This window comes from Caretta caretta, chromosome 5 (genome assembly GCF_965140235.1).
Source record: "Caretta caretta isolate rCarCar2 chromosome 5, rCarCar1.hap1, whole genome shotgun sequence".
Taxonomy (NCBI): domain Eukaryota; kingdom Metazoa; phylum Chordata; order Testudines; family Cheloniidae; genus Caretta; species Caretta caretta.
In genome coordinates, this window is record NC_134210.1 from 10152880 (window position 1) to 10165219 (window position 12340).

The following is a 12340-nucleotide window of genomic DNA, read 5'->3' on the forward strand; positions in this document are numbered from 1 at the left end:
GCTGAAATGGTGGCGGCGACAGCTGAAATCTTGTTCACACTGTTGCTTCTACTGTTGCTATTATGGCTCCAGCTGAACCAGTATTAACTATAAACTCTGGGGGCGAGAGGGAAATCTAATATATGCAGAGCCTTTAGACCAGGGGTGGGCATCCTGTGGCTCCGGAGCCACATGCGGCTCTTCAGAAGTTAATATGCGGCTCCTTGTACAGGCACCGACTCTGGGGCTGGAGCTCCAGGCTCCAACTTTTCAGTGTGCCGGGGCTGCTCACTGCTTAACCCCCAGCTCTGCCGCAGGCTCTGCCCCCACTCCACCCCTTCCTGCCCCCTCCCCTGAGCCTGGAGTGCCCTCGCTCCTCTCCCCTCCGTCCCAGAGCCTCCTGCATGCCACGAAACAGCTGATTGGGAGGTGTGGGGAAGGAGGGGGAGGCACTGAACAGCGGGGCTGCTGGTGGGTGGGAGGTGCTGGGAGTGGGGTGGGGGAGCTGATGGGGGGCTGCTGACCTATTACTGTGGCTCTTTGGCAATGTACATTAGTAAACTCTGGCTCCTTCTCAGGCTCAGGTTGGCCACCCCTTCTTTAGGCTAAGCTCTTTGGGGTGGTGCTTAGCCATAAAGTGTCTAGCATCTTTAGTGCCTTAGCATGTTTAGGTGCTGTGTAAATAACTTTCACTTTGAACAAATACCTTGATGACAGCCATTCACCGGAGGTGAGAAATAATTATAAATTGAATTTTAAGCCTAAAGCGATGGTATTGTTAGTGGAATAAGACCGCTTGCTGTTGGAAGTGCATGCACTTTAAGTTGTGAATCCAGAAGATAGAGTAGTTTTTAGATATGAATACTTAAGCATGTAATATATTATTCAGGATGTTGGTGAGTCTCTAGACAGTTGCATTTCAAGACTATTTTCAGTGGAGTTAAATATTTATAACCGCTGACTTTTATTTTGTGTATTTTTAGGAGAATTTAGTAGAGAGCAAACATCACAAGCTTGCTCGAAGTTTAAGAAGTGGGCCCTCTGATCATGATCTCAAGCCTAATGCAGCTACTCGAGATCAGCTTAATGTAAGTTTGTAACTTTCATTTGAGTTTTTGGTGTCTGTAAGAATACAGATTCAGTTTTGCTAAATGACTTTATTCAGTATCTGACGTCGAGTTTGAAGGGAATACAATAGATGTTATGTGATTTCTTGTTAATGTGAACTTACGTGTTGTCAATAAGACAACTTGGAGGTGGGTGGTAGTTTGGCCCAGCTCACGAACGGCCAGTCTTTCTCATCTGGTTACTTTGAGATGAGTTAGTATTACTACACTCCTGAGTGCGAAGGAATCCGCATCACACATACTAACTGGCATTTTTGGCAGTCTTAGCAGCAGGGCCAAGGATTGATAGGTCTATGGATACCCTGACCTCTATGGGCGGTTCATCTAAGATCAGGGTTGAAGAGCATCACTGGTGTGTAGTATGGGGAAATTGTCCATTTTGTTCTGCTTGTCGATAGACGTTCATTCTACTATGTGGTCAGTACGGCACATGACGCACTAAATTCTCTCAACTTCTTTAAAAGATCAATATGTATAATTTTTATGACAAATTATTCTCTGGAATTTTTTTAATAGATTATAGTGAGTTATCCACCAACAAAGCAACTGACCTATGAGGAACAGGATCTAGTTTGGAAGTTCAGATACTATCTTACTAATCAAGAAAAGGTAAAGTTAATTGTATTAAATATATACTGATCACTGTACATTGTTATTGAATAATTTATCTTCCGGTTTCATGAGTGCAACTGCTTTTTTAAGTGTCTGCCTCTTCAGAGGTGTGAATCTCTGAGCTGACAAAGTATATTTAGTCAAGATATTGTTCATTAATGGAACAGCTATGCTGGTAAAGACTAGTGACCATATTTTTTAAATCCTATTGGCAAATACTTTTAAAACTTGCAGCTCAAAATCTCCAGTGAGTTCCTTTAAAATGCTCTTCTGCCAAGCCTGCCAGGATTAATCCACCAAAGAAAATTGGTGTTAACTTCTGCAAATATAGCACAAATCGCAAGCTACATGCGTCCTAGAGAATAGGATAGGTTACTGGAAAGTGAATTAAAACTAGATGGTCAAATAATGCCAAAAAAAAAAAAATGTATTGTTCAGTGATTGTTTAATGAATAGCATTGCATTGGCTCTAGCTGGTATCTTTCTAATTTGCCTTACGTGAGGCCCCAGAAAATGGAGCTGGACTATGTTAAAATGTTGAAATAGGTAACCGGTTAAAATTACCAGTTATTTTAGTGGCAGGTATTCAGTTATAAACAAGGCTGAAGCCATAGTCTTGATTTGTTTATATTTTTGGGTGACCTCTAGCGGAGGATCTAAATTCCTGATTCAGCAAATCATTTAAGTATGTGCTTTGCTGAGCTCTCTTCTCCCTATTCAGCTCCATACATTGAGTAATCCTTAACACCTTGTTGTCAGTGCTTTGAGTCTAGCCAGTATTCTGTTAATGACTCCTGAAGTGAAAAGATTGTTTCAAAAGAAAAGAAGCAAAAAAAAAAATCAGAGTCCTTGATTTGCCAAATCTCTATAGCTGCCTTGCTGGTTGCTGCCACCTGATACCATAATTGCTCCTTGGGAATTGGACATTTTGCATAATGGAAGAGACCGTTGATTGAGTCAGCATTGTCTCACTGAAGCATTTCCCACAGGCCTTTGGGGAAAAGGTGTCCCAGAGATCATCGGATTACTTCTGGAAAAGCTTGCTTGTGGTGGCTTGGGGGGAAAATGAAGTGACGCTGCAAACTGCTTGTGCACTCTATTATCAAGAACTACCAGAACTAAGTTCCCTCCATGTGCCTTAAGCAAAGGGTACAATCTAGTACTGTGATCTGGAACATAGGGGTATTAAGTGGCTGAAAAAGAACATTCTTAGTAGGGCTGTCAAGCGAGAAAAAAAATAATCATGATTTATCGCACAATTAATTGCGCTGTTAAACAATAATAGAATACCAATTTAAATATTTGTGGATGTTTTCTACATTTTCAAATATATTGATTTCAATTATAATACAGAATACCAAGTGTACAGTGCTCACTTTATATTTATTTTTGTTTACAAATATTAGCACTGTAAAAAACAAAAGAAATAGGAATTTTCAATTCACCTAATACAAGTACTGTAGTGCAATCTCTTTATCATCAAAGTTGAATGTAGAATTATGTACAAAATGTAGAATTACAAATGTAGAATTATGTACAAAAAATAACAGCATTCAATAATAAAGCAATGTAAAACTTTAGAGCCTGTAAGTCCACGCAGTTGTACTTCTTTTCAGCCAGGTTTCAGAGTAACGGCCGTGTTAGTCTGTATTCGCATAAAGAAAAGGAGTACTTGTGGCACCTTAGAGACTAACCAATTTATTTGAGCATAAGCTTTCGTGAGCTCACGAAAGCTTATGCTCAAATAAATTGGTTAGTCTCTAAGGTGCCACAAGTACTCCTTTTCTTTTCAGCCAATCGCTCAGACAAACAAGTGTGTTTACATTGGCAGGAAATAATCCTGCCCACTTCTTGTTTACAATGTCACCTGAAAGTAAGAACAAGCATTTACATGGCATTGTTGTAGCTAGGGTTGCAAGATATTTTCATGCCAGATGTGCTAAAGATTCATATGTCTCTTCATGCTTCAACCACCATTCCAGAGGACGTGTCCATACTGATGACATATTCTGCTCGATAATGATCTAAAGCAGTGCGGACCAATGCATGTTCATTTTCATCATCTGAGTCCTATGTCACCAACAGAAAGTTGATTTTTGTTTTTGATGGTTTGGGTTTTGTAGTTTCTACATCAGAGTGTTGCTCTTTTAAGACTTCTGAAAGCATGCTCCACACCTCGTCCCTCTCTGATTTTGGAAGGCACTTCAGATTCGTAAACCTTGGGTTGAGTGCTGTAGCTATCTTTAGAAATCTGACATTGGAATTTTCTTTGTGTTTTGTCAGATCTGCAGTGAAAGTGTTCTTAAATCAAACAACATATGCTGTGTCGTCAGAGAGACTACCATAACGCAAAATACATGTCAGAGTGCGGGTAAAACCAGGGAGCAGGAGACATACAATTCTCCTCCAATGAGTTCAGTCACAAATTTAATTAACACATGTTTTTTAACAAGCATCACTAGCATGGAACCATGTCTTCTGGAATGGTGGTTGAAGCATGAAGAGGCATATGAATGTTTAGCATATCTGGCATGTAATTACCTTGCAATGCTGGCTACAAAAGTGCTATGCGAACGCCTGTTCTCACTTTCAGGTGACATTGTAAATAAGAAGCGGGCAGCATTATCTTCCGTAAATGTGAACAAACTTGTTTGTCTGAGAGGTTGGCTGCACAAGAAGTAGGACTGAGAGGGCTGAGTGGGGGGAGGGATAGCTCAGTGGTTTGAGCATTGGCCTGCTAAACACAGGGTTGTGAGGTTAATCTTTGAGGGGGCCATTTGGGTTCTGGGGCAAAAATTGGGGATTGGTCCTGCTTTGAGCAGGGGGTTGGACTAGATGACCTCCTGAGGTCCCTTCCAACCCAGATGTTCTATGATTCTATGACTTGTAGGCTCTAAAGTTTTACATTGTTATGGAGTGCGGTTATGTAACAAAAAAATCTACATTTGTAATTTGCACTTTCTCGATAAAGAAATTGCACTACAGTACTTGTATGACGTGAACTGAAAAATACTATTTCTTTTGTTTGTCATTTTTACAGTGCAGACATTTGTAATCAAAAGCAATATAAAATGAGCACTGTACATTTTGTATTCTGTGTTCTAATTGAAATAGATATATTTGAAAATGTAGAAAAACATTCAAAAATATTTAATACATTTCAGTTGGTATTCTGTTTAACAGAGTGATTAAAACTGCGATTAATCGTGATTAATTTTTTTCGGTTAATCACATGAATTAACTGTGATTAATCAACAGCCCTAATTCTTAGTACTCTAGATAACAGTAAGGCTGATACTCTTAAAAAGCAAACAAATGTTTTTTCATTCAAGTTTGTGATATTAAGCAGAAAGATGGGTCTATTTAACACAACAATAAGACCCCTAAAACCTTGCAAAGACCCTTTTCCCCCAACAGTCTCCACCATGATTGATGCAGATTTTAAGGGTTTATTTTCCCCTTTGATGTGCTTGTAAACCCCATAGTCTCTAGTGATAACTGAGTGTGTTAAATGGGAGGAGAATAAATTGTGAATTTGAGATTTCTGCTACAGAAGATGTAATTCTCTTACACTGTAACACCTTATCTAAAGTCAGAGGGCCTTACAAAAATTGAAGAATTAATCCTCACAACACCCCAACAAGGTAGGTAAGAATTATCACCCCGTCTTATAGGTGTGCGGGCAATGATACATAGAGAGATTAAGTGACTTGGTCAATGTCATGCAGCAAGTCAGTAGCGTAACTTGGAATAGAATGCAGATCTGATTCCCACTGCTGTGTGGTCACACAAGTTTAGTTGCCCACAATATTGCCATTCACTTCAATTGGGTTCCCCTGGTTTATGCTAATATTATCGCAATAAGAATCTGATCTTATGTCTTGTCTAGACTGAAACTAAAATATATAACTCTAAATCTTCCGGTTCATTGATTTCTGTAATTGCTTCGGAATAGTCAATTTTTCTAATCTTCTTTGTTTAGGCTTTGACCAAGTTCTTGAAATGTGTCAACTGGGACCTGCCCCAGGAGGCAAAACAGGCACTGGAGCTACTGGGTAAATGGAAGCCAATGGATGTAGAAGATTCTCTGGAACTGTTATCATCTCATTTCACCAACCCAACAGTACGGCGATATGCTGTTGCCAGGTTGCAACAGGCAGATGATGAGGTATTAAAGGACTCTGTTGTTCCGTGTGTGTACTTTACTTTCACCCATGAGAAAATCAAAGGACCTAATGTAGCACATGGAGAAATGTAGAGTTTCCATAATGTTTGCTACTACATGAATATTTATTACTTTTTATAGGAAGGTAATTATGAAAGATAATAAAAGGGTGATCAATGTAAGTTTCTGTTTTTAGAGAGAATAAAACTTCTAGCTTTATTAAGCAAAATTCCTCACAATGCAAATCAATACTCTTATTAGATGTCTTCAGCTATGCAGACTAAAACAATCGTACTTTCTCCCCACAACCCAAGAGATCAGTTTTGATGCTAACCTGTTCACTTCAAAATTAACTGCTCCGTTGTTGAATAGTATACCAGATGCTTCTAGCAATGTATTTTGTAAATACCAGGTATGTCCTGACATTGCATTCCTTTGAGGAAGAAGGTGCAGAAAGATATTCTATTAGCTAGAAATGAGATAAAACATTTGCGATAAAGGGGGATTTCTTTTTGAAAACCCATGTAAAAACACTCATTGAGTGGTGGGAACTTAATGGAATCTAATCTTTTATCTAGGTTTTAATATGCATATTACATCTGCCTCCTGTTTTTATGATAGGGAATCCTATGCACTCATGATTGTGCCTTCTGGGTGTCGTCTTAACACATTTTTTTAAAAGCAGCCCATAAAACTGACCGGCTCACAATAGGGAACACTAATTGCCCCCTAGTTAGCACCCACGCACAGTAAGACTGACTGACTCAGTAATACGCCCCATAATATTCTTGACCAAAAAGACATTCCTTGCACCATGCATTGAAGATCACTAAACAGGTTCTGGTAGACCAGCAGAGGGGGGAAATTCCTTAGGTGGTAATTAATTTAAAATCCTGTCTTAAGAATTCAAATCTAGGGACTGTTATATTGCTTTGTTGCTTTTATGATAGTGCATAAGGGAAGAGTCAGCATTGGATATCCAAGTCCCAGGCGCTGTCCAGCTTTTACAGATGGAAGTCAAACACATTAAAGTGAATAGTTTCACCAATTTTCATTGTATAAGACCAATATGGCTACATTAAACAGATAGTGGAAGTTGATTACAATAAGGTATGAGGAAGACTAACGCTAGCCACTCTAAAACAGAAATATATGCCCTTAGATGTGTATTTAAATTGCTATTGTGACTTTTTAATAATGAAAACAGTGCAAGAAATAGAAATCTGTGTGCAAAGTTATATTCATGACCACTCTCTCTACCCTACACTAGTCATTACTCAGTTCCTGCTTCCATTTCTTTACTGATCACTAAACCCTGATTTAGGCTTGTGAATAAATGGTGTAATTCTCAAAAGTGCTGATAATCCAACAGCTCATCTCTCAGTGTATCTATTTTTTTTTTTCTCTGTGTTATCTCCTTCCAAGGATTTGTTGATGTACCTGTTGCAGTTGGTCCAGGCCTTGAAATATGAAAATTTTGATGACATAAAGAATGGGTTAGAGCCAAATAAGAGGGACAGTCAGGGTTCAATGTCTGAGAGTATGGCAACATCAGGAATGAATGCTGCAGAAATAGACAGGTAAGGTGCTTTTGCTTCTAGAAGGGAAGAAACAAGTAATATTGGTATCAGTAGTAAAATACTGATTCTCTCTTGCAGGCATGCTGCAGTTTTGTCATTGGCATATACTAAGTTTATATTTCGGTTTCAGAGTAACAGCCGTGTTGGTCTGTATTCGCAAAAAGAAAAGGAGTACTTGTGGCACCTTAGAGACTAACCAATTTATTTGAGCATGAGCTTTCATGAGCTACAGCTCACTTCATCGGATGCACCGATGAAGCTCATGCTCAAATAAATTGGTTAGTCTCTAAGGTGCCACAAGTACTCCTTTTCTTTTTAAGTTTATATTGCAAGCTTGCTACTCTTGCTTTATTTATGGGACCTTCATGATGCTTCCAGTCATTACCATGTTGAAGACTTAAAGCTCTGAAGCTGCTATGGGGTCTCTTTGGTTGAAAGTCTCATAGTGCCATTCCTGAGACATTAAAGCAGTTGTTTCATTCTTTGTCTTTAAATACATCTAGCTAGTAATTGAACTGGGTGAGAATTTTTGGTAGAAAGTTTCTTTTAGAAATAGGTTGGGTTTCCTTAATCTGTATGTGGCTGGCTAGCAAGAGCCCAGTCATCTGAGGGTATCCAGCACAAACCTTTGTGATACTTGGTATAAAAATTTTAGTTTGAAGAGGTCCTGGGCACTTTATTTTTTATGAAAACAGAAACAGAAGGCAAAGAAGTACTGAGGCCTGTGAATGCCTGTTCCCTGCAATACAGGAAAATTACTATGTGATTATTCATCACATACGATAGTTTCCTCAGTCCTTCACAGAAGGACAGCCTCCATTGCCCAGGATTCCTACCTATTTGCGCTAGAGGAAAAGCCTTTCTTTAAATATAGCATTGTTAAGGGCTTATTCCTTCACCCACTTACTTCCCTGGTCCTTCTTGCATGAACAGAGAGCAAACCATTTGATGTTTATTGGGGTGAACTTCCAGCAAGCATGATTACAGTTTCCTTCCTTAGTGTCCCCCTTCCCAGCTCTGACACCACAGAGCCTTACACCTGTGTCCCTGTTCCCATTCCTGCCCTTAGCCAAACATGATTCCAATTTCCCCACTCCCATTCCCTGTTCCCATTTCCCCCACCCACACACCCACCCACTTCCTGATTGACTGCAGGCTATATAGTAAAACTTGAGTTCTGCTTAGCTATACCTTAACCAATCATTTTCCTGAAATTTAACTAACCAATCCTAACATATTGTAACATGATTATGTAACCAATTATATCCCACCACCTTAATTAGTTTACACCCAGCAAAATTAATTGTACAGCAGACAGAAACAATCACAGAACCAGACAGAGATAATACAGACAAACAATAGCAAAGTGGGAACTATAATGACAAAACAATACAGAAGTGAGGATTTCACATCCCAGCTATTGATAAGTGAGTTCTTGCCAGACAGGATGCTATCAAACTAAGTTTCCTTTTACATCTTCTAGGCACTTCCCTTTCTCTGGAGGTGATAGGCATTATCAGGACAGGATTGTATTCCTAACAGCCCAAAAGCGCTTTAGTTCAATGTGACTAGGTTGGAATGTGAGGATGTGACCAGTCGCTTCCCAGCTTATGGCTGCCTCTGCTGCTTAGCCAAAGGCCTTAGCCTAAGAACAGGGCCTCAGACTGTCACAGTAAGAGAAGGACCTTACACTGGCAGACAGTGATTTTGATTCTTTCTTTTATAGCTCTATAACTAGCCAAATGATAAGAACACACCTAAATTCTTAGAGTACAGGCCTTTACTGACAGTCCTGAATATCTATATCCTAAGACTCCACCCCTTTTTTTTCTTTTGGGATCCTCCTGCCCTGAATATCTATATCCTAACAAGCATCCACCAAGATTTTCACTCCTGCGTTTCAACTCCTTAGTATGAGACACACAGGACTCCCTAAGCTTCTGAAATACTTTAATCCTTAGAGCAATAGTACTGGGTGGAGCATGAGGTAGTCCCGTTACCAGCAGCCATGCACAAACCTCTACGTTTAAATGTTGCACATTAAATTTTCCAGTTGGTTCCATCTTGACTGTAGTTGCCAAAGCAGGTCCCCACAGGTGTGCTTGTCCAGTTGCTGCTCCAGTCCTTATACCTGAACTGATATAAAGCATTGTCAGGTATCCCTCACGGTGTTCCTGCCCTTCCAGCCAGATTCAAGCTGTTAAATTTTTGCTTCAGAGCTTAAGCCCAGCTCTCTTGGAGCTATATTTTTAAAAGCACCAAAGAAACTTAAGTGCCCAAGTCACTTTTGAAAATGGGACTTAAGCTCCTAGGAGTTAGATGACTTAGATGTTTCTGAAAACTTTATCTATGGCAGTTAGTGTCTGTGCTTAAGGTGCCTTGTAGTCACTTCAATACTGACTTGACATTTAAGCATTCAAATTCAGTGATTCTTTTTGATAGCCTACTCTTGAGAGAGTGTTTTCAGAGTCCCAAAGGAGGAAGGAAGGCAGACCACTTTTCTGGCTTCAAATAATGTCTGTGTGACAGAGCAGTGTCACTGAAAGGCTAAAATCTACTGCCTCAGACTAAAACTAAGTGCAGGGGCATCAGATTTGCCTGCAGATATCTCACAATGCACTGGGAATGTGAAGAATTCGTCTAACCTCTCCTAGTGAGATTGTCATGAATCTGATTTGAAGCAAGCCCTGTAGTGCTTTGAAAGGAAGTCACTCAAAGCAAAAACCTGAGCTGATCAAGACTATATGTTGATGATGTGGCCTGTTCCGGCACAAACCTTACTTCTCCTGATAGGCATAGTGAGAGAGCTTCACCACTGAAGCATCCTACTACACCATCTTGCTTGAAATAGGCTCTGCCAGCACTCTGATCGTTCACGTGCTTGAAGTTTTCATGCTTAATTTTTTTACAACCACATTATAACTAAGTTTAGATTTTTCTGTAGGAATTAATGTTGCCACTGTTGTTAGTTATCGAGCCTGTTTGGCTAATCATAGTCCATTCTTGTAGGTTTCCCAATCTAGTTAATATCCATTGCAAATGGAATGTACACCATGGTTTTAGTTTTTTTAAACTGTTAATGTGATCCCAAATCCTAACTGTAAAACATGTGCTGCTTCTTTACTTTACAGCTCCCAGATCATAGCAAGTCCCCTTCCTCCTGTATCCTCCCCACCTCCTGCTTCTAAAACAAAGGATTCTGCAGAGAGTGAAAACCTTGAAGTAAGTAAAACATCTTAGTTATTAACTAAGAAGTATCCAAGATGATAACTGAATGGGTATTTGTTTTATATTGGTCTTTATCCCATAGAATTTGGCTAATCTAAATATAACAAGTTCATAAACTTGTTATGATGTTTGACTGTTCCTGAAAGTACATTGCTGCATGGTCCAAAAGATAAGACTTTAGTTTTAACTCTTGCCCTGGGAATATAAATGTGTTAAGATGAAAATTTCAAGTGAACTAAATATAGATTACTTTATTAAGAAAATACTGATGGTTTTTCTGAATGTTTATATCCAAGTTGTTTATGAACACAGTCACACTAATAGGAATAGGTTTATGTTACATTATGTATATTTCTGTTAAGCACAAAGATCAGTACCATTTGGTAAAGATAAAAATGAATGTAGAAAAAAATAATGAGCATATAATATTACATTCAAGGTAACTTGACTGTGCCTACATATATTCTAGTCCCACCTTCCTGCACCGCAGAGCCCGCACCCCAGCCGGAGCCCGCACCCTCCAACCCCCACTGCAACCCCCCAGCCCAGAGCTCCCTCTCGCACCCTGAACTCCACATTTCTGGCCCTACCCCAGAGCCCACATCCCCCCTGGAGCCTTCACCCGCCCCTGCACCACAACCCCCAATTTCATAAGCATTCATGGCCTGCCATACAATTTCCATACCCAGATGTGGCCCTTGGGCCAAAAAGTTTGCCCACTCCTGCTCTAGCAGAAGTTCCCTCCTCAGCCCTGGCAGCTTCCTTGCAGGCAGCTTCTTTCCCTGGGTTGGACTGAGTTTTCAAGTTCATCCCAGTTTTCAAGTTCATCCCCCTTCCGGCTGGAGGGGAGGGAGGGTGAAAACAACCGCTCCCCTTCCTGGCTGGGGGGGTGGGTGGGGAGTGGAGACTCCAAACTTGGTGCTACTCCTGCTCTGCTAGCTCCAGTTGCCTTGGGCTGGCAGCACCAGTGTCTTCACCTCCTAGCTGTAAGTGGCTGCCCCACGGGTGGCAATGGGAACAGGCAGCCCAGATGTGCTTACCTTGAAGATGCAGTACAGACACAGTAGAGTACTTGAGTTTTTTTGCTTTTGTTTTTGTTTGGGGAGGTCTCTGCTGCTGTGTGATTGGTTACTTCCGGTTTCACATGGTATCCAGTTGACCGTTCAGTCCGTAACTCTGGTGTTCCTACCTTTGAGGTTCTACTGTGTAACTTTTTTTTTCACTTTTTAATTTATTCCAGCAAGACCTTTGCACTTTCTTGATATCCCGAGCCTGCAAGAATTCCACCCTGGCTAACTACTTATATTGGTATGTCAAGTCTTACTTCGTATTATAGTAGCACTGAGGGTCTCCAAATTTGAGATTAGGGTCCAATTGTGCAAGGTGCTATACAGACACAGAATAAAAGCTAGTCCTTGCCCTGAGGAACTTAATATCTAAATTTGAGACAGATGCAACAGTGGGTTTAAATAAACAAAAGGAGGGATGAGGATTACACAGTGTGCAGTTACATAGTATAAAGATGCAAAAAGAAAAGGAGTACTTGTGGCACCTTAGAGACTAACCAATTTATTTGAGCATAAGCTTTCGTGAGCTACAGCTCATGCTCAAATAAATTGGTTAGTCTCTAAGGTGCCACAAGTACTCCT

The 12340-nt window shown here is 40.2% G+C and overlaps 1 protein-coding gene across 6 annotated transcripts in view; it reads left to right on the plus strand.

Moving 5' to 3' along the window:
* The window catches only part of PIK3C3 (phosphatidylinositol 3-kinase catalytic subunit type 3), a 133784-nt gene that overhangs the window by 37792 nt on the left and 83652 nt on the right, over positions 1 to 12340 (plus strand). For all 6 annotated transcript variants that reach the window (XR_007356656.2, XR_007356657.1, XR_007356659.1 and 3 more), the window contains 6 exons: positions 963 to 1067; positions 1623 to 1715; positions 5701 to 5886; positions 7309 to 7463; positions 10595 to 10685; positions 11932 to 11999. Coding sequence is in view for 1 of the 6 variants with exons in the window: in XM_048850003.2 (XP_048705960.1) it covers positions 963 to 1067; positions 1623 to 1715; positions 5701 to 5886; positions 7309 to 7463; positions 10595 to 10685; positions 11932 to 11999 (698 nt within the window). In the remaining 5 variants the exon portion in view is untranslated. The remainder of the gene's footprint in view (positions 1 to 962; positions 1068 to 1622; positions 1716 to 5700; positions 5887 to 7308; positions 7464 to 10594; positions 10686 to 11931; positions 12000 to 12340) is intronic.